The sequence below is a fragment of the Vespula pensylvanica genome, chromosome 20 (assembly GCF_014466175.1).
Source record: "Vespula pensylvanica isolate Volc-1 chromosome 20, ASM1446617v1, whole genome shotgun sequence".
In the NCBI taxonomy this organism is placed as follows: domain Eukaryota; kingdom Metazoa; phylum Arthropoda; class Insecta; order Hymenoptera; family Vespidae; genus Vespula; species Vespula pensylvanica.
Genome location: NC_057704.1, coordinates 2,278,280 through 2,300,594, shown reverse-complemented (window position 1 = coordinate 2,300,594; position 22,315 = coordinate 2,278,280). Strand labels below are relative to the sequence as shown.

Sequence of the window (22,315 nt, the reverse complement as noted above, 5' to 3'; positions counted from 1 at the left end):
ATACATGAATTTGTTAAGAAACTGATTATTATTATAGTACTACAGTTTAAAAAATTCTGATAATTATTATCTTTTTTTTTCTATGACTGAAATATTAAGCAGCGTTAGCGCCTAAAACCATACCATAGGTCTTAGAGTTAATGATTGACTGCCAAGCTCTATCGGTGTTAGTTTTATTATTAATATTGTAAAAGATACAAGTTCTTTCTTTTCTTTCTTTTTTTTAATAATAAAAATGAATCGCGTTATTTATTATAATAAAATAGAACATTACCATTCTTCATACGGTTTCAGAAAGAATAATATAAATATTAAATCACAGATTATAAGGATCGTATTTTGTATTTGTAAAAGATTTCGTTTCTTTCTATAATACAAATTACATAAATGTTACTATTTATATAAAACATACTTATATCAAGCGTATATGTTCTGTCATGTTCTCAACTTAAATTTCATTTGATTGATTGTTACATTACATTTTGTCAATATCTACAAGTACGTAATTTGTAGGGAGGAAAAAAAACAAAAAAAAAACAAATATATATATATATATAAAAGATAAGAAAAAAGCGAAGCGGGCCATTGAATGATTAGGTGAAAATACGTTATGTGTTCTGCCACCTGCTAGTCAATATTACTGTACATATTGAACCCTGCGACAGCGCAGCCCGAGCATTAGTAAGATATAAATTTGGGGCGTTGTTTTGGTTTTTTTGCTTTCTTTTTGTTGTTTTTTTTTTTTTTGTTTATATAGTGTTTATGGATTTGCGCGTGGATTGGCCGTGCAGCATCGTCATTTTCATCTATTTCTCGATGTAGTCGTTGTCAATGGGTTTTGCGTCTCCCTCCGCATTTTTGATTCGTTTCTGTAAGAAAAAAAAAAGAACCAACACCAAAGGTTACACGTAGTGTTACGATGAATTCGCATGATTCGGAATGGAGCATGTAGCATTATACGATGTGTCAGGGCATTGCAAACGATTGAAAATGAAGGATGTAGCCTTATTGACGATTACTCGAAAGAGGGATCTTTTTTCTGAAAAATTATAAAATATAAAAAAATATCGGGTTAAAAAAAAAGATAATATTCAAAGAAAAAAGAAAAGAATCAATGATTTTATTCGTTGTAAATATATGTTGGAAATGTAAAAAGGAAGAAAAAAAAAGGAAAGAAAATAATTCTTTTCAAGAGCTACGTTCTCTTTCTCTCTCTCTCTTTCTCTCTCTCGCTCTCGCTCTTGCTCATACATTTTATATAACACCCTATGAGAAACTAGAATAACAGTAAAAGTTGTAGAGAGGGAGTGTTGGAAAAAATGGCTTCATCAAATAATATAGTAATTCGTAATTATACGCTTACACAAGACTTCCTCCTCTCTTCGATCGATTCGCATGAATTAAAACTTGTTACTGTACAACAGCCAAGTATATACTTTTGATTCTTATGATCATAACGATCTCAATATTTCCATGTTAAGGAAACTTTCTATAATAATAATAATAGTAATAGTAATAATAATAATAATAATTACTATTAGTATTATTATTAATATTATTATTATTACTATTATTATTATTATGTAATATTACTCACCATAATTCTATATTTTTCCTTACAAGCGTACTCCGATTCGTCGACATCATTGTAACAGTCGCTTTTATAATCTTCTGGAATGGGTTTACCCTCAAATTGACAAAGCCTCCATAAAGGTTTCGCTTTTACGATCATTTTTTCAAATCCAGTTGGCTTGTGCTGAGGACAATAAAACACGTCCGGCGTGTTCTTGTCGAAAACAATACTCTTGCGTATTATATCGCCTCCTTCCACTGTTATCAGAAATACCTAAGGATAAAAAAAAGAAAGAAAAAATAGAATTAAAAGTGAAAAAAGAAAAAACAAGTATATATGATCACTTTCGTCCTAGTTTTTAATAAATGATTTATACTCTCTCTCATCATTTAACAATGAGACATAATATTTAACTTCAATCTTTTACATCTCAGATACGTCTAAATTACGATACTTCAAAGGAAGTTAAGAAAATATCTTAAGTGACATTTTAATTAAACGTTTCACTTACAGCGAGCACGACGAATAGACTGCTGGCGTGAGTGACTCCTGAAAAAAAAAAAAAAATTACAAAATTACAAAAAAGAACAAAGGTAAATGAAACGAAAGGAAACGTAACTCGATATATATATAAAAAGTAGCGAAAGGATATCTATTCAATTTTGTATTGCCCTACATTCAATATTGCGCAAAACGATCTAATTATATCGTTCTGAAAATTGACCAAATATATAAATCGGAACGCGTTTGAACTTTGTCCCCTAGTCATATTTATCGTGCGTGAACAAATCGATCTAGTTTTTAATCATTTTCATATCTCGTGTAATTACGAAAATTTAGTTCCCATATATATATATATATATATATATTTCTTTTGAACAAGAACGACAAATTTAAAATCGTTATTCATATTTAACTTCACTAATAAACTTCAAATTAGTTTCGTCTCACGTTCAAGAGATATGAAAAAAGAAAATAAAATCAAATAAAGAAATAAAAAGAAAAAAGATACAAATAGAAAATAAAAACAAATATATATATATGGACATATATAATCGATTGTAATAATATATCATGATTAGATGATTAAAATGAATTTTTTAACGTGACGATATGCTATCTTTCAATATTGAAAGATTCCTATGTTCCATCATCCTCTCCGTGGGGAGATGAAACATAGGATGTAAGTATATATGCACTGGCCTTAGACTCATTCTCCATTTGAGTTTAGGACGAGGTCTAATCAGAAAGATTGCGAGCGAGGACTACGGAGTTAATATGATAACTGCAATGTAATTGCAGCTACTGACCCTATATATGTACGTAGCTCTACAAATTCACGAGAATTATCAACGATTACGACGATACAATAATGCTCTCTCTCTCTTGGTCTATATCAAATTCGACGATTCACGATCTTTTTCTTTTTAAAATCTACTCAAGTAGAAATATTTTTTTTTTTTAAGATAAATACACTGATATCAAAGCATGCGTTACGTTTATTCTATATGTATATATTATTATTATTATTATTATTATTATTTACAAATTATATATATATATATAATAATCTAATTTACTTTATATTTGTTCAATTCTAATATTCTATATTTAATCACCGATTGAATGTTTGTAAAATAATACAAAATACTTTTATAATACCTTAAGTTAATGAAACTTAATTTTTTTGTATAAATAATAAAATTTTGTATATATTATAAGTAACAAAATGTAGATATATTCTTTGGGAGAAATAAATAAATATATATATATTTATATTTATTTATTTATTTGTTTATATATATATATATATATTTATATTTATTTATTTATTTGTTTATATATATATATATATATTTGTATAATTATGAAAAAGAATAGAGTATAGTGACTCATTGAAAAAAACGATTTAAACATAAAATCTCATTCATTCTTATACATGTATAACGGTAAAAAATGTTAGTCAATCACAGTACTATGTCTAAGGATCGAGAATTGATTCGATTTGATCGTAATTTAAATATGATGAGTCATGTTAAAAATAAATCTGAAATCCATAAAAAAAAAAATGGCGAATTTTCTATAAAAATATCAGGGTCACTAAAGAAAATAAAAAGAAAATTATGTATGAACGATTCTACTTCTCGAACTTTCTCTTTTCGATAGTTGGATTAAGAAATACTATGATTTATACTCTTGGATCAAACCCATTGTTTCGAGTCTAAATATTCCCCATGAAAAGTCTTCGAGGATACGAATCAAAATTTAAAGATAAAAAACTATACGTAATGTAACGGTATTGGCGAATCGATATACGACTATTATTCGTCGATTTAATTAAATGAATGATCATCGAATTTTATTACTCACCCATACTTGGATGGCTACACTCTCGTCTAAGGGAGATGATCACTCGCACACCTGTAGATGGGAACCACGCGAGAGAACGTTCCTTCGTCGACTGAGAATGCGTTCGACGAAGCGTTTTGTTCATCCAACGGGTGATCAAATACTGTTGAGTACACACCTATCTTTACGACCACAAATCTGCGACTTCTAAGATCGTATATACATACATAATACCGTTATACATTCAACTATATATATATATATATATGTATGTGTGTGTATGTATGATATGTATATGTCACTAGATTGAACACGAATCGTCAATCCGATATTTTTCCTTTTTAACGATCACCTTGAAAAGATTTACTTTTCTTATCCTTGATTAATAATTCATAATTATTATCGTGTTGTTGTTTTTCTTCCTGGAATATAATAGTACACGCACATTATTTTTATTATATCATAGAACGATTCTACTATGCACATAAGAGACCAATATATAAAGACGCCATTAACCAAACCTGTTCACCTTCGATAACTTTCACGTACTATACGTATATCTTCGATAATGTCCTTATTACGAATTTTAAGAGAAGAACAAAATGAAGGATCATCGATGAGTGGGTTAATCTCATCCTTTCCATATTCGGAAAGCGTGACTTGATTCTCATCGCCATTCTTAGAACGCTCCAAAGATCTAAAAACAATGAACTCAAATCGTTTAGATCAGACCGCGTGAGTCATAAAATATGTGTGTATATATATATATATATTTTTTTTTTTTTTAATAAAAATAATGTATTAAGAAAAAGCATACTTATAAATTAAGAATATCTCGAATATATAAGCTTGATAATATTTGAAATTACAAATGGAAGATATGAAAAAGTTTAAAATGAATAAAATTTTCAAATTGTTTCCATATCATATTCGATATAAAAGTTAAAATTAAAATACGCGGGAAATTTGAAGGCGACACTAGCGCAACTATCGACGACAATCGAAGTCTAACTTTTACTAAAATCTTATGTTTTTATATGAACATTGTGAATTTAGATTTTTTGTAACCTATACTTATAATAATAAAACAGTTTCGCCTAGTAGACATTGTCTTTAAGTTGGTATCACGATTTTCGATAAATAGATATTTTTCGAGAATTGTATTTTTGATAAGTTTTAAGTTCAAAAATCATAATTGTAATTATTAAATAATATAACGGAATGGACAGCCAAGTATGCGGCGATGGTAGATTATTAGATTTAATCGACGAGGGTTGGCGTAAAGAAAAATTACCTATCGATGATATTTTAGTACCTGTAGCAGAACTACCAGATCCTGAAAGTGACAATGGTGATTCACATATGACGTTAAAAGAGCTAGAACAAAAGTGGAATAACCTAGCATTAGGTACACTCAGCGAAAATCATTTGCATTCGCCAACTCCGTCTCATAATTAAATTGCGTTAAAATATTATTAGATGATAATATCTATTAAAAAACAATAGTGAAACTAAATTATTACATGAAAATAAAGAAAAATGGAATTTCCTAATACTGGAGAATGTTGTGCACTGGACGATTGTAAACAATTAGATTTTCTGCCATTTAAGTGTGATCATTGTCATTTGACATTCTGTAAAGATCATTTTAACGCAGAATCGCATAAATGTTCTAAATCTCTGTCGGATGTTATATCATCGAAAGAACCATCTTCAAATTTTGTTTGTTCTAAACAAGACTGTAAAGAAACATCACTTACCGAGATGTTATGCTACAAATGTAAGATTCATTTCTGTTTAAAGCATAGATATCATGGTTGTTTTGAAACTAATGATGATGAGACATTAAAAAAACTTAAGAAATGGCAAATACCTAAAAAACAATTTGCTCAAGCTAAAGCAATAGTAGATCAAGAAGTTTCTGATTCTTTAAAAAAGTCAAAAAATACTGCTATGGCTAACAAAGTATGTAAAAACATTTATCTATTGATTCTAATTTATTACAACTATTTGAAATAATCACTATATATATATATATAGATATATATATAAAACTTTTTCATTGTTATCAGGTACAATTGATGCGTGTGAAAAGTGTTGCTGTAGGTCCTAAAAATGTACCTATGAATGAACGCTGTTATTTTCTTGTATATCCTCCAGTAACTATTTTAAGTAAAGTAACAAGCACCCCGAAAGGTATTTACATGAATAAAAATTGGACAATTGGTAAAATCATAGATTCAACGGCTGACATATTTAAAATTCCTAACAACAATAATACATCGACTACAAATAAATTGCATTTATTCAATCACAATACTGGTGAATGCATATGTGATAAAATGGATACTCCTTTAACAGATCTATTTGAAAATTCTTTACTTATCGATGGGCAGTGCATTATTTTAGAATATTCTGATAACGCATCTGTAGATCTTACCCTCTATAAATAAATGTATCAATAACTATCATTTTTGAGTATGTAAACCCTTTATAAATAATTATGTCATGTTGATGATGGCAAGGATATTATATTAGAATAATATTTGTTTATTACAAATTAGAAGGTTTTATATATCAGTTTTACATTTATTATTGATAAAAAGACACAGTAAATCCACTTTATACCTACTGGATAAACAAATCATTCATACCAGATTATTGTCAAATTTGTTTTAAAGAAAAATGTAAGACAATATTCTGATTTTGGCACTGGATGTTCTTCTGCTCATAGGTGTAATTAATGTGCACCATATTAAAAAAGAACATATAAATTAACAAATTAAAAATATAATATCTTCTTATTCTTATTGATGATCCTATATCATAACATTACAAATATTTAAAAAATTAATGAATTAGTAACTTAAGCAATGTGCGTATTTTCAGGTGCTGTTAGACATAAAAATATTTCGAGTAAATGTTTGCATAATAAATGTATAATATATTAATACAAACAGTATTAAATTAAATTATTTATATCTTAGTTATTTGTCTTTAATTTTTTATAAATGAAATAATATCTAAAAAAAAATGGCTATCTATGTAAAAAATATTTTCATCATTTCACCTCACATGGTTGTCAAAGATCACATTTGAAGTATTATAAAAAATTATTTTCAAGAAATTTGAGTTAAGATAAAGATTATATCCAATTTGGCTATACACAAATAGCCATAACATAAATCTCATTTAGTTTCTTTGAACACATCAAGATGTGGTCTGCATATATAGACCAGACTTAATACTAAAAAAAAGGTATATGGATATGTAAATATATCGGACGTTTATACACTTAGTATTAAAATATCAATTTAGTATTAAAAGAAGACTGGAGTCTATTTGGATACAATGGCCAGGTGTTTCTAAGCTAGAAAATGAATGTATTTAAAGATAATGATAAGTATGATGGAAGTAAAAGAATTATAAAAAGAATGCAAATTTCTTCTCATGATATTAAGTAAAAAAATTTTGTTTGCCTAAGTACAAATGAAAATAGTAAAGAATGAATTTTATCAGAAATAAAATGCACACTATGTATAATGAGATTGCAAATATAATAAGCAATGTCAGTCGAACATATGCTTTTGCTTTAGCATTCTGGCCTTGTGTATAGTTGTTGGCCACCTGCCTGCTTACTGGAGAATGAATGGAGTAGCGGTAGGTGGCCTGAAGTCAAGCTCAGGAATGCCAACGAGACCTTTGTAATTCAATTTGACCTTCTAAAGTCTTCGCTAGATAAATAACAAATAACTGACTAAGAGCTATGCCAAGAGCAATGCCTGCTATCGTATATAAATTGCGTTCAGCCCAATTACGAACAATTTCAATACAACCACTGGTCCAGACTTTTTTACTTGCTTCAGATACAGGAAGAGTTAAGACTTTGTCTTTGTATCCACACATTATATTTACGAGTCCACTCTGCAAATAATAATATTGAATATATATAAATATATTTTTGTATAATTTTTCATTGATGAAATTAAAAAATTTACACTTATATCTGTAGCATTTATGCAGCAAGAAAATGGTACACCACAATGTTCAACACTAGGACTAGAACAATTAAAATATTCATTTTTGCCCCAATCCATATACCCAGCTTGACTTAAACCACAGCATTTGAACTATAAAGAAATAGACATGATTTTAAACTTTTATTATTTTTATTTCAACTAATATTAAAAGAAATACTTACCTCTTGTTGTCCAAAATCAATAAAATTCTGCAAATCTGGATCTTCTCTATATGTTTGAATAATTTTTTCAGTAAAAGATTCTTCTAGTAAGGATTGTAATGTATGTGGAAATACAAAACCAACTATTGCAACACCCATTTCAAGAAGGAAGAAAATCAACAGGCACAACGAATACTGTAATATTTTGATATAAGATATAATATATAATAAGATAAAGTATAAATTAATTTTCTGTGATACTAACAAATTTAAGTAGGCAGGTATTTTCACGAAGCGCACCGACACATCCAGCAAAACTGACAACGAATACAACTCCTCCAGCTATTACCATTACAAGTGAGATATTCAATATTACATCATATACATTTTCTACTCTTACGGAACCAGTTGCTTGCCATTTATCAACAAAGGCATACAGACCCACCCCAATTAAAAGACCACCGAATAACTGTATAATCAAAATATAAGATTATATTCAATTTTGCATATGGCATCATTTGTATATATCAATTTGACAAAATACTGATCGAGGATATAATTATGTTCACTTACCCAGAATACAAAGTTGAGCGTAAATATCATATATTTCACACATGAACTAACATATGTGAAATTATTTGTGCGCCTTCGATTAATCATTTCTATGTATTTGAATAAAATAGTAATATTAAATTTATAACAAGACACGTAATACACACCAATGCAGTCAGTAATACGATAAATTCGTGATGGTTTATGTAATAACTATACTGTGTGTGTTAATATTTCTTTCATTTTACATGCTCCGCGTGTATTCATTAGCGTTTTATTATATTTCTAAGAGACTAAACTTGATCGCGAACAATTTAATATTGACATATATGACCACAACATACTTTGACAGTTTCTTTTGCTTTTACCATCACGGTTCAATTCCGCGTATTCCTATTTTCAAATGCTTAAGTAATACAATTGGGTTGCATTGGAAACTCCTATTAAGCCGGATTAAGTTTCCATATTAAACGTTTCCAGTTATGATATTATTTTGGTTATATTTATTATATATCATCCCATGCAATTTTAAATAGTCTTCTTAAAAAACGTATAGAAACAAAATATTCTTCTTGAAAATATACTTTTTATTATTATATATAACAGAATTATTCCTCAAATTGTTAAAATACTGATGTATTTACGAACCCTTTCCAATTCCGTGCATTCCATTATTTTCGTTCAATGATTGTGAGTTTTAATAACATAACGGTGACTGCACAGTTATAATGAAGAAAAGTTTTAATTATTATATTTAAATGCGATCAAAATAATTAATGATTGCAAGCAGACGAATGATACAATATTTTATTTAAACAAAATGACGTCGGTGCAAGATAGTAAGTTTATATGACAAATCTTTATTCGTATAAAAAATAAAGATTACTATTTTAAGGTTAACATTTTATTATAATAATAAACGTTTGATATTTTTACAATAACATAACATCTTTTTGTATGGCGTCATTTAAATGAGATACAAATTTGGTTAAATGTTACTGTTACTTATTAATTTACTAAAATAAAAATTAAGTTGTTATTCAATTTCCTAACCTAATATTTTTCTATGTAAATTTTTTATAACAAAATAATTTATTAATGTCAATTTTCAGGACTGAAATTTAAACGCATATCATGTGATACATGGAGTACTCGCGAACAACTTTGTTTAGCATCAAGTGTATTAAAATCTGGAGATCAAAACTGGATGAGCGTATCACGTTCTTTAAAACCTTTCGTAGAAAAGGAAGCATTACGACCACCTGATTGGTTTTCTCAAAAATCTTGTGCAATACAATATGCATATCTTTTGGAAAATGCAGACACTCCAAAACGGAAAAAAAGAGAAAGTGGAGAAACTACAGGAGAATCTATTGTTAGAAGATTAACACAAGAGAGAATAGCAGAATTAGGACAAATATTAGCTTTTCAAAGAGATGAGTACCAACAGCTTAAAACAGAAGTAAACCTATTAAAATCAGGTTCTATAACAGAAGAAAAATTACAAAAAATGTGGCATGCTATCGAGCAAGAAGAACGTGAACAAGAACAAAAAGCGAGAGCACATTCTGCTTGGCTTGTAAAACGACAGCAAAAACAAGAAATAATGGTTTCACAAAATGTCCCTGTTAGAAATCAACGTAAAGTAATAGAAACACCTGCAGAATTACCAGAATCATCTGATATTTCAATGGAAGACGATGAAAAGAAAGGAAGAGGTGGTCGTTCTCCATTATTAACAAGTTTATTAAAGTCTCCTAGTCCAACAACTCAGATACAAACATCAACATCAACCGCACAGATAAGTTCTCCTACTATTACCAGTCTTCTTGGATCTAGTCCTAAAATACCAAATTCACAAATGACGCAAAGTGTATCTTCTTCTATGCATCAATTGGTACCAACTCCAATTACAAATGTTATTCCTGAAAGACCATCAGTTGGTGCACCAACACTTTCAATGTTATTAGAAATGCCTGCAAATGCTCAAAGAGGTCCACTACCAAATTTGCAGGTACCTTCAACTATAGTATCACAACAAACTATTTCTACAGAGGTTCATAATCTTCAAAATCCAGTTTCTCAAACACCTATTCAAAATGAAGTAACTGTACCACCTGCAACACTTACAATCCCTACTACAACAAATATACCAGTATCAGAAAGTATGGTGCAAATAATAGATCACATAGATGACGTAATTAGAAAAGATATAATGATAGACAAGGATGAAATAAATGAAATTATTGGAGATATAGAAGAATTAATAAAAGAAGAAATAACAGGCAGTCCACAAACTTTAGACTCTGTTAATACAAATACAGTAATTAATAGTATTACTATTCCTCAATCTCAGGATATTCCACAGATACCTGAACGTCCAGAGCCTAGAGATGTTGATGAAGCTGTTTCACTCTCTGATTCTCCACACAGTGAGGAAATGGCTATTGAAGAAATAGATTCTAGTACTTCTAATATTGCAGAGATTATAGGAACAGTTGCTATAGAACCATCAGAATCCAAAGTTATCATTGCAGAAATATCAGAAACTGTATCTAATTCCCAAGAAGAAGAGAAATCAGAAGCAAATACGTATGATGACAGAGTAATTCCAAATGAAGAAGTTGCTCCAGAAGTAGAAAATAATATTGAAGATAATAATAAAACGAATACAACGGTAGAGGAAAAACAAATCATTGAAGATCTTGATATTTTAGATTCAGTATCAAATGTAGAAACAGAAGAAAGTGATTCAAAGACACCTGATGTAAAAGAAAGTGGTGAAGGTACTATTGAAGAAGAAATGGATGAGGTAGAAGAAGAAGAAATGATTATATCTGAAAAAGAAGAATCTTGTGACAATACAAAGGAACAAAAAGAATCTTCTGAAGAAATAGAAAATAAAGAATGTTTGGAATTAGATCAATTAGAATTACACCTTGCAAAAATCACTGGAGAACAGCAAGATGTACCATCTGCTGAAGCTGCCAGTGTTTCCTCAGAAGTAACAAATGATGTGCCAAGTACTGAAGACACAGAAAAGTCACAAGATATTAGTTTAATTTTAGAAGACGATGAGAGCTCTCATAGCATAGAAAATAAGAAAAAAATAACAGAAGAACAAGTTATTGAGAATACAGTAGAAAGTACAGAATCATTAGAATCGTATAAAGAGGAACCAATTATTTTAATAAAAGAAAAAACTATTATTGAAGTAGCAGATGAATTATCCGTAAAATCACAAGATGTAACTACAGAAGACACTTTAGAAATTTATACAGATGAATATAAAAAAGAAGATACAAAAGATTTTTCAGAAGACACAGTCAGCTCAACTTTACCTGGTATTGAAATAAAAGAAGAGGAAATAGAAGAATCGACTATAGCTGTAGAATCATGTCAAGACATCACATCAGAAGAAGTTATTCATACAGGAATGGAATCTGTAGAGATTAACACCGAAAATGTATTTGACACGAAACAGACAGAAAATGTGTCTCAAATTATAAAACAAGAAATAAAAGTAGAAGAGACTCTAGAAACTACAGATTCTTTTATTGAAGAGAAAGTTTTAATAAAGGATGAGCTCCAAATAAAAGAAGAGAAAGATGTCAATAAAAAATGTATAGAAATTGAACCAACTATAAAAAAAGAAATTACTACAGAGTCTATTGTCAGTGCAGGAGAAGAAACTGCAGAATTAGATGAAGAAGAATCTTCTTTAAGCAAATTAAGCGGTGGACGTGCTATGAAAACATATTCAAAAAAACAAACTGTTGCTGTAGATAGTGAAACAGAAAATGAAAGCACTGGAGAAGGTGCTGATTACAGAGCATGGAAGAAAGCAGTTATGTTAGTTTATAATCGATTAGCTACACATAAATATGCATCTGTATTCTTAAGACCTATTACGGAAGATCAGGCACCTGGATATCATTCTGTTATTTTTCGACCTATGGATCTTTCTACTATAAAAAAAAATATAGACAATGGGACAATCAGATCAACTACACACTTCCAACGAGATGTTATGCTTATGTTTCAAAATGCTATTATGTATAACAAACATGATACTTTCATATATAAAATGGCAGTTTCTATGCAAGAAGAATGTTTACAACATATGCAGGTAAATATAAAAAATAACATAAAAATTACTATTAAATATATTTAAATTATATTAAACACTATATCAATAATGTTTTATGAACATGGTCTTTAGATTTTAGTTCAAGTAACAGGAGAAGGGACGTTTCGTAGAGAAACAAGAACTGCAGCAAGTAGCAGTAGCGAAGCTAGTGAAAGTAGTGTAAAAAGAAAAAGAAGTCATATTACTCCAAGTCCACATGACACTGATAGTCCACGCTCTAAAAAGCGTAGAAAATCAGAAAATGATTAGACTTAAGAAAAAGAATTAATCTTATTTTTATTAGAAAAAGATTATTTTTGTTAAAAGAAGATTATCTTATTTTTTGTATTATAGAAATTTTTTACATTGCAATTTAAAATGAATTAATTTTATGTTGCAATTAAACGAATTAAAATGAATTTGACGTAAATCTGAAAGTTTATCATAAATTAAATATTAGTTCAGTATTTCAATTTAAATATATTATTACATCAAAAAAAAATATATATATATATTTATAAATAATATAGGTTCTTCTCCATCTTATTCAAAGATATAAGATTAACTACTAAAACAAAAACAAAAAAAAGAAAGAAGTAAACAGCTCATATAATTTTTTTTAAATTATTTTGTATGTCAATAAAAACTATGTGTGCATAAATTGTAAATTCATTAGTATATTGAAACATGACAAGTACAAATAATTAATATACAATAAATAAAATGTATAGCAAAAATTGCTTTAAATAATGGGTCGTTATACCTGTATGGGTAAAAAAAATATGATATATCATTTTAAAGATGGCAAAGGTTATACTAATTATGTGTCTCTTGTAAGAAAAACAATTCTATTAATGTCGCAATTAAATCTTAATAAAGAATACTTGTGTACTTCTGGAGAAGCTGTAAGTTAAGAAGAAAATAAATACAAGACAAAAATTATAAGTGAAACAATAAACATTGTAAATATATATATATATATATACATATATAATTTAAAGCCTTCAGTACCTACACCTCCTATATCAGATGATACAGACTTACAATTTTGGGCAGAGGATGAATTAAGTAATACAGAATCAAAGCATAAATTAGTTGGAAGACACAAGCGTAGATACAGTTTAACTTATCGAAATCGTAATAAAACATATAAAAATCGATCTTTAATTATAAAGTCTTTAATATTCTATATAACTTATAATTAGATTAAAAGATTTTTTTTTTTAGATTAAAAAATTTTTTTTTTCTTTGCTTATTAATTATAAATAATATATAGTAATTAAAAATTCAGTTACAATTTACTAATATGTTTTGATTTATATAAATAAATATAGTTCAATAGGGGAAGACGAATATAATTGTACTAAAAAATTATATATTTCAGGAAAATTAAAAGCAAGAAATGAAAAGGCTCATTACTCAAAACAAGATCATAATGTTACTATCTCAAAGAATAAAAATGAATAATTAATTTATAATTACAAAAAAAAAAAAAAATTAATCATGTTTAAACAATCGCGGTCGAAACGAATGATGGCGCCGTAATCGTTTTATACCATTCATCATTAGCAGTTAATGTAACTGCAAGTCTATTTTTACCGACATAAACTTTTAATATCTAATATAATTAAGAATTATTTTAAGCATGACTATGGCAATGAATTACTTCGTGAGTAATGATTGGAATAAAAATCAATATCAAAATCTAAATAACATACGTACCCATCAAAGTAAGTTTTATATTAGTAAATATTTTTACGTAAAAAGTCATTATTTCTAACTTCAAATTTCATACTATTTACATATACATACAGACGCATACATAAAAAATGATTCATAAAATATGGATTTTTATTATTTTAATTAATAATTATGTATCGTACAATCGCAATTTTATTAGAAATACTTTATTAGGAATTTTACAATGTATTCATTTTAATGAGGATAAAAAGGATTAAATTTTATTTACAATAAATTCTTAGTTTTTAATAAGCTTTACTTGAAAAGAATATTATATATAAGTAAATTGTACTTTTGATGAGATAACTTGTAATTAATGCTTATAGACACATCAACAACACGGACCGTCCTTAATGTGATTGTACTTGGCTTTTGTTCGGCTTTAATAGTATTTTCATTTTGGAATTTCAATCAATATGATACAAGCAAAGTTTCCATATTTTATCTTCATACGGATCAAACATTTATGCGAACATCTAAAAAATTTTTATCGTTTGGACTCGATACATCCCTGCTAAGGAACATGGAAGAACTTCCCATCGCGGACGAAAGATTTATTAATTTGGCGCGACATTTAAATCCTGCATTCATTAGGATTGGAGGGACATCCGCGGATTGCTTATTTTTTAACCAGGTTTGTTTTTTTTTTTTTTTTGCATAAATTTACATTCAAATTAACACAATCTATGAATGTATATATACACAAACGCACGTACTCGCAATTTATTTATATTTAAATGTATTCGTAATTAATATTTATTTATATTTAAATATATTCGTAATTAATTCAGACTCATACAACATCTGCACGAATAATAAGTCCCATTGATGGTCAAGATATTAGTAACTTTACTATTACTAATACGGATTTTGAATTGTTATACAAATTTACAATACAATCCCAATTAAGGATGCTTTTTGATTTGAACGTGTTAATTAGATATCCGAATGGTACCTGGGATGATACAAATGCTCAAGATATTATTTTATTTGCAAAAGGATCCAAAATGAATCTAGATTGGCAATTAGGAAATGGTGATATCAATATCAATTTCTATATTCTATTTTATATAAAATAAAAAAACATAATCGAACAAATCTATTATATTTATAAATTGCAGAACCAAATTCATTCCATCATGTATTTAATAGAACAATAACAGCAGAGCAACTTGCAAAAGATTACTATCAACTTCGAAATCTATTAAATAAAGTAGGTTACCAAAAAAGCTTTCTTGTTGGACCAGAAGTAAATCATATTGGAGATTCGAATAAAGGTCAATCTTATGCAGAAGTATTTTTGGAGAAGGATAAAGATAGTATAAATTATGTTACTTGGCATCAATATTATCTGAATGGACATGAAGCTCAAGTTAATGATTTTATAAATCCTTTAACATTCTATTATTTGCCAATGCAAATTGAAAGCATGTTAAAGACTATTAAAAAATCAAGAAAATCCATTTCTATGTGGTTGTGTATGTTGTTTAAACTACTTAGTATATCTTGATACCAAATGAAATATAATAAATCATAAACAAAATAATTTACAGCTGAAACCAGTTCAGCATATGGCGGAGGAGCACCAGGTTTATCAGATAGATATATTGCAGGATTTTTATGGTTAGATAAATTAGGTTACAGTGCTAAAACAGGTGTAAATGTTGTTATAAGACAATCCTTATTTGGTGGAAATTATGCTATGATTGGACCAGATCTTTTACCAAATCCAGATTGGTGGATTAGTGTGATATACAAACAATTTGTATCTGAGAAAGTATTAAAGATAACATCACCAAAATCTTCTGAATATATTAGAATTTATGCTCATTGTACTCCAGAAGCATCTTTGATAAATCGTGTTCCTGCTATTACTGTATATGGAATGAATCTAGATAAATCTTCTGCAAAAATAATAATTCAAGGAATCTTTCACAGACTAAATAAAAACGTAAAAATTTTTCTATATAGTCTAACATCTGATCATCTGACCTCAAGGTATGCATGCAAATACTATTTTAATTTTAGAAAATATCAAATTCTCTATATTTGTCCTTTAGATATGGTTTAATAATAATATAACCGAACCTCTATAATTCAAATATTTCTATAATAATAGAATTTTCTTCTCATCTTTTTGCTCCGCTCCGTAAAATTTCCGCAAGTCGAAATCCTAAAGTATTGACTCTTACTCAAAAGGTGAAAATAATCGAAACAATACACATCGAAATAAAATACATTACCAATAAATTCAAAATTTCTTAGGATACTTTCCTAACGAATTTTCAAAAACAAAAACAAAATTATATAGAAAATGTACATGCATGATTGATCTCAGAACATTAAATTTATTTTTCTTCAAACCTCTATAATTAAAATAAAAATACAAATTCATGTACAAAAGCTTTTGTAAGCCGAATTTTTGTTCGTTTTCGACTTTTTTACTTGAAAACTTTGGTAAAATGATACCTCCATAATTTTAGTTTTTCTCTTAAGATTCAAGTTATCGAGGTTCGACAATATTAAGTATATTTATTATGTTTTTTATACAATTTCTAAATTTTAACAATAACTTATGGTAATTAATTAAATTAAAAATAAAAATGAAGAATTTTTACAATATATATATATACACACACATATATATATACATACATACATATATATATATACAGAGGTATAATAGTTGCTAGTTCAAATTATACTAATAATCTTAATAATTATTTATTACTTATTTCTAGGAACTTAAGAATGAATGGAGAAATATTGAAACTACAAAATGATGGTAAATTACCACCTTTCCATCCTATAATTGCAAATCCTACTCAAATTATTATTCTACCGCCATTTTCAATGGTATTTATGGTAATACATGGAGTTCATGCTCCTACATGTATTTCGTAATATTACAATTTAATGACTTTATTATTATATATACGTATATATTTTATATTTTTCTAATCAAATAAAAGTCATTTATGATAAAGAAAATTGTACAAATAAACAACATTTTACACTAAAATATTTTATAGATTACTAACAATTTTGTTGGAAATTTGAAATTTCAACAAGGCATAATTTATTTTACAAGATATTAGATTGTTCATTAATATATCTAACAAAAATATGTAAATATGCAGTCTATGACAAATCTTCAGAAAGTTCACTATCACTGTGCAACGTATTTCATATTACTTGAAACAAGCTATAAATTATATTTTTTTTATTTAATAATTTACAGATCTTTTTTATCTGATATATAATGTTCATAATTATGTTTTTCAAATATTATTATTCATTATCATTAGAAATATAAATATTATAAATGATATATTATTATATAAATGGAATGGTATATAGATTTCTGTAAGATAAATTTCGTTTACATTTTAATTTTGCTAACACTAGATAAATATATGAAACACAGTTTGTATATAATTTTTCATAGACGAAGTTTTGCATACAAGGATATTAAATCATAATGATGTAATAGTACATTATGATACACTTTTATGTTTTTAATATATCCTAACACATATTTACTTACGATTCATATTATATAAATATCTTATTCATTATATTTAATCTCATTCTAGAGCAGAAATAGTAATAGTTTTACCTTTTGGATCATCAAATCTATCCATAGTACGAATATCCATAATCATTATGATTGCCCAAATCATAATCGAACCTAACATGGCAGTAACAAAAATTCCTGTCCAAATTGGAATTGTAGTAAAATTAACACAATCATATGCATCTCCAAATTTCTTAGCATCAACTTGTATTTGCATATTTGGGATTTTTAATATAGTAGTATTTTCAGAAAATATTATTTCATTTGAGCAATGATAAGAAAAATTAAATGGAAATACTATATCTAGTTTAGACGTTAAAACCTCAGGATTCGCATTATTTGGTTTATAAATTACACTTTTCATAGAATAATACCCAGATGATGGATTTTTAATATTAAAGTCAAGGACTACCTGTTCCATGTTATTATCAATTCCGTTAAATGTTAAAGTTAAATTAATATTGTTAAATTGATCCAAAATTTCTTTACACGAAGTTATACTGGAAAGATTTTTGAAATCCATGTCTTTAATCTGTAATAAAAGTATTATCATAATTATTGCTTAATTATATAAAGTAACAAATAATAGAATAATAAATTTACCTTTATAGATGGAAGCTGACTTCCATATAAAAGTACTTTTTCTCCTCTGACAATGAACTCGTTAGAATTCTTACTTATATTACAACTATATATCATAACTGAAGCATTTGGATTAAAATCTTTACTTTTATATGTATCAGAATTATTGTCTACGGTTGCTCTTCTTATGCGTTCAGAACGACTATAACTGCAAGATCTTCCAGTAAGTGCGGCAATTAAATTTGGACTAGAATCTTTGATACTTCTATATATTTCAGAAATAGCATCTAAAGTTGTGATTGGTTTAATTACCAACTGGCTATCTGATACAGAGTCTACATTATCATCATAACTTCGATTATATGAAGGAAAATCTTCGAATACAGAAAGGGGATTTTCAACTGCAGGCAAGTACGCCAATAAACTTCTGTTTGTCACTTGTCGAAGATCCTTAAATGTCAATCGATTGAATTAATATCTTATAATTATACTGTACCGCATTAAATTATCAAAAGCCACTAACTTCTTTGTGTTGCGTGAGATCTTCAACACATAAACTATCTTTCACAAAAACAAGAAGTGGTGGTTGCAAATTATCCGTTTTACTATTCAAAATTTGATTAAATTCCGCTTGAGAGGTTTTCGAAAGTGGATTAACTGCACTTGGACGAAAATCAAACTCGGGTGAGCTACCCCATAATAATACAGGTACTGCATCGCCCGAAAAAATATTACATCTTGCCGTAAAAATATTACACAATACTATAATTAAAAAAGTTAAAATTAAGGTACGACGTGGTACTGTCATGATAATAAATTCTTCTGAAAAAACAATTTGATTAACACTGTTAGATCGAACGAGCGAGGCGAATACCAACTATCTATGATTCTTAGCAGAAGGCAATCGAGCACCTGACCGGAATCTCGAATCTCGATCATGTGACAAGACACGTGATACGTCACACACCCATTTCCGGATTTCAAACAAAATTACACCTTAATTTTATCATAATTTGAAGATATAAGTATTTAATAAGATAACTAATTATCTTACGAAGTTGACGAATATTAATTGCATATTATATCTTTGCATAATATATATGCACATGTATGCGTAAATCAAGAAGGAAGGCTATAGAAATGCTGTTCTAATAAATGCACTTATATGATATCAAATTTGTTTATAGTATTAATATTATAAATATATACATATATAAATTAGAAATATATTTAATTTACTTTGTCAATCATCATGAATAATACGAAGACAGGAAATGACAAGAAAGAAACTATATTTTATTCTGTATGTATTACCTGTAAATAAATTGTAATTTTTATTATAATACCTTTATATTGTATTATATATAAATTACTGTTATTGTAGCAACTTCAACCATGGAGCACGGTGGGAGTACTTCCTTGCATGGAACAAATTGCTGGACCACCAATTCCGGTCAGAGTTGGAGAATTTTACAAAACACCCCGTCCACATCCTTGGAGACCAACATTGGGTTATGAAATTATAGAAGCATCACCCTTGTAAGATGTTATATATGTTTATATTATATTTTTAACATACGCAAATATCTTTTAAAAGTTTCTTAAAATTTCTAATATTCTTAGACCTGAGCAACCTATAACGAATCAACTCGTGGATGCATGCTATATGCCAGGCGGCATGGCAACAGAAGCCATGAAATTTCCAAATCTAGTAACCGGCTTTGATAGAAATCCTTCTCATGCAGCACGTACTGCATTATACACAAGATATACTCCATATGATTGGGTACAGAATCAAATCAGACTTTATAATGAAGCAAATGCTAATAGAAATCATTCAGAGAACTTACGAAAGGATACTGCACGACTCATGCGGTAAAATAAGAGTAAAATAATACAAGTTAATACTGTTGAATCTTTATTATTTGTATATTACATAATGATATTTGTATAGAGAAGCAGATGAAAGAGTACAAGAAGGGCAAATGGATACAGGACGTAAATTAGGTGAAAGAATTACAGATACTTCATTTTGGCGAAATGAAGTAAATTCAGAATTGCAAAGATTGATAATCGAAAATGGAAAAATGCAAGATTGTCGTCGAAATTTACAACAAACAATTCAAAATCTTGAAGGACAATTACACATAGCTCAAGAATGTCTCTATTATCGCGAATCTCGGACAGGTTCATGATATTATATCGTTAATAATATTATTTACTTCTGTTAATTAATATGTATAATTCTTTTATATTGAATTCCATTATTATTTAAAATATCAATAGGTAATGATTTAGTGCACGATCAGGCTGAAAATGCACTTCTTAAAGAAGTTGAAACTGTAAGAAATTGTCAGAAGAATTTAGAACAATTTACAGAAAAATGTATAAACCAAGTACATAATAACGACTATATAGTGTGTAATGTATCTTATTTTTTACATTTATAAATTAATTAGCATCTCTTGTATTTTGTTTTTAGCTTTCTGATGGCAGAGCAGTACAAAATCAATTAGAAATTGATATAAGAAATAAAGAAGTTGCACTTGGCATTGATACTATGTGTCATCAGTTAAACAATTTTAGTCGTGGCTTACAATATTATGGTGGTATTGAAAAATACGATTCTAGGTAGTTATAAAAAAAATTATCTGTATCTGTACCAATGTTCCTTCAAGTCTTATAAATGACTGAGTTTTCATTCAGTGTCACAGAAGCTGAGTCATGGGCAGAAGCATCAAATAATACAGTCAAAAAATCCCAATCTGAGAGATCAAAGTCTAATCAACTTCGAAATAACATCGAGAGTGCTATAAATGGAGTTGGGCATGACATGTGGGAAGCCTGGGGTGAAACTAATAATGCATTAGGCAGAAGAGCAGCAGAAATGCTAGAAGCAAAGGGGAAAGTGCAGTCACATTTATACAAAGTAAACTTTATATGCATTTATAAGCAAATCTTAATTATATTATACTGCTTTTTCAATAATTATATTATTTATGATTGAAATTACGAATTAATTTATTTTTATTTGAAATAAATAGAATTCAGTATTGCTCCATCTTTGTTCTAATAAATTTAATGATTACACATTTGTATCACACCATTTGTATTACTTTTATATATGAAATGTTTTGTTTTTATAATAATTAATAAAACATATCTGTTTACGTAATATAGATTCAAGAAGAACTTTTCTATATTGAAAAAAATCTACAATTGATGCAGAAAGCAATTGCAGATAAAAGTAGTGCTTTAAAAGTCGCACATACACGCCTTGAAGCCAGATCACATAGACCTGAAGCTGAATCATGTAAAGACTATGCTCAACTTAGGTTTGTTGATGTAATTGTGAAATATATTTTTTTATTTATTTTATATTCTAGACTTTTTATCATTTTGTTTTATATCATTTTTGCAGAATGGTGAAAGAAGTAGAAACAATAAACGCAATGATACATGATATGAACTTGAAATTACAAACTTTTGAAGCTCAACATCAGCAATTATTGTCTACAAGAGCTAATTTAGAAACAGATTTAAAATCCAAAGTAGATGCGTTGTTCATAGATAGAGAAAAGTGTCTGGGTTTAAGACGAACTTATCCAATGGCATCAGCTATCAAATTTTAAT

At 28.0% G+C, this 22,315-nt stretch overlaps 8 protein-coding genes across 8 annotated transcripts; 5 read left to right on the top strand and 3 right to left on the bottom strand.

Annotated features, from left to right (window-relative positions):
- Positions 1 to 319: 319 nt before the first annotated feature.
- LOC122636163 lies at positions 320 to 4,101 on the bottom strand. Its single transcript, XM_043827133.1, has 4 exons — positions 3,944 to 4,101; positions 2,085 to 2,122; positions 1,598 to 1,846; positions 320 to 869 (listed from the first exon to the last, which is right to left on the bottom strand). Exons 1-4 carry the CDS (start codon positions 4,065 to 4,067, stop codon positions 807 to 809), a joined length of 474 nt encoding a protein of 157 aa, XP_043683068.1. The 5' UTR covers positions 4,068 to 4,101; the 3' UTR covers positions 320 to 806.
- An 869-nt stretch (positions 4,102 to 4,970) lies between these two features.
- LOC122636128 (anaphase-promoting complex subunit 13) lies at positions 4,971 to 5,380 on the top strand. Its single transcript, XM_043827053.1, has one exon. The coding sequence runs from the start codon at positions 5,144 to 5,146 to the stop codon at positions 5,378 to 5,380; it is 237 nt and encodes a 78-aa protein (XP_043682988.1). The 5' UTR covers positions 4,971 to 5,143.
- An 81-nt stretch (positions 5,381 to 5,461) lies between these two features.
- Positions 5,462 to 6,393, top strand: LOC122636126 (AN1-type zinc finger protein 1-like). The gene is made up of 2 exons (XM_043827052.1): positions 5,462 to 5,887; positions 5,995 to 6,393. Exons 1-2 carry the CDS (start codon positions 5,462 to 5,464, stop codon positions 6,373 to 6,375), a joined length of 807 nt encoding a protein of 268 aa, XP_043682987.1. The 3' UTR covers positions 6,376 to 6,393.
- Positions 6,394 to 6,449: 56 nt separating this feature from the next.
- Positions 6,450 to 9,053, bottom strand: LOC122636125 (tetraspanin-33-like). Its single transcript, XM_043827051.1, has 5 exons — positions 8,676 to 9,053; positions 8,368 to 8,571; positions 8,124 to 8,297; positions 7,921 to 8,052; positions 6,450 to 7,846 (listed from the first exon to the last, which is right to left on the bottom strand). Exons 1-5 carry the CDS (start codon positions 8,760 to 8,762, stop codon positions 7,604 to 7,606), a joined length of 840 nt encoding a protein of 279 aa, XP_043682986.1. The 5' UTR covers positions 8,763 to 9,053; the 3' UTR covers positions 6,450 to 7,603.
- A 282-nt stretch (positions 9,054 to 9,335) lies between these two features.
- LOC122636124 (bromodomain-containing protein 8) lies at positions 9,336 to 13,180 on the top strand. Its single transcript, XM_043827050.1, has 3 exons — positions 9,336 to 9,493; positions 9,767 to 12,783; positions 12,877 to 13,180. Exons 1-3 carry the CDS (start codon positions 9,475 to 9,477, stop codon positions 13,051 to 13,053), a joined length of 3,213 nt encoding a protein of 1,070 aa, XP_043682985.1. The 5' UTR covers positions 9,336 to 9,474; the 3' UTR covers positions 13,054 to 13,180.
- Positions 13,181 to 14,051: 871 nt separating this feature from the next.
- Positions 14,052 to 17,527, top strand: LOC122636119 (heparanase-like). Its single transcript, XM_043827044.1, has 6 exons — positions 14,052 to 14,513; positions 14,850 to 15,157; positions 15,315 to 15,558; positions 15,645 to 16,001; positions 16,077 to 16,521; positions 17,265 to 17,527. Exons 1-6 carry the CDS (start codon positions 14,429 to 14,431, stop codon positions 17,425 to 17,427), a joined length of 1,602 nt encoding a protein of 533 aa, XP_043682979.1. The 5' UTR covers positions 14,052 to 14,428; the 3' UTR covers positions 17,428 to 17,527.
- Positions 16,852 to 19,599, bottom strand: LOC122636123 (V-type proton ATPase subunit S1). The gene is made up of 3 exons (XM_043827049.1): positions 19,206 to 19,599; positions 18,704 to 19,132; positions 16,852 to 18,632 (listed from the first exon to the last, which is right to left on the bottom strand). The coding sequence occupies exons 1-3, from the start codon at positions 19,488 to 19,490 to the stop codon at positions 18,111 to 18,113; spliced, it is 1,236 nt and encodes a 411-aa protein (XP_043682984.1). The 5' UTR covers positions 19,491 to 19,599; the 3' UTR covers positions 16,852 to 18,110.
- A 115-nt stretch (positions 19,600 to 19,714) lies between these two features.
- On the top strand, positions 19,715 to 22,314 carry LOC122636120 (tektin-3-like). Its single transcript, XM_043827046.1, has 9 exons — positions 19,715 to 19,985; positions 20,067 to 20,221; positions 20,306 to 20,557; positions 20,637 to 20,869; positions 20,969 to 21,078; positions 21,165 to 21,313; positions 21,389 to 21,611; positions 21,863 to 22,017; positions 22,104 to 22,314. Exons 1-9 carry the CDS (start codon positions 19,935 to 19,937, stop codon positions 22,312 to 22,314), a joined length of 1,539 nt encoding a protein of 512 aa, XP_043682981.1. The 5' UTR covers positions 19,715 to 19,934.
- The last annotated feature ends 1 nt before the right edge of the window (position 22,315 follows it).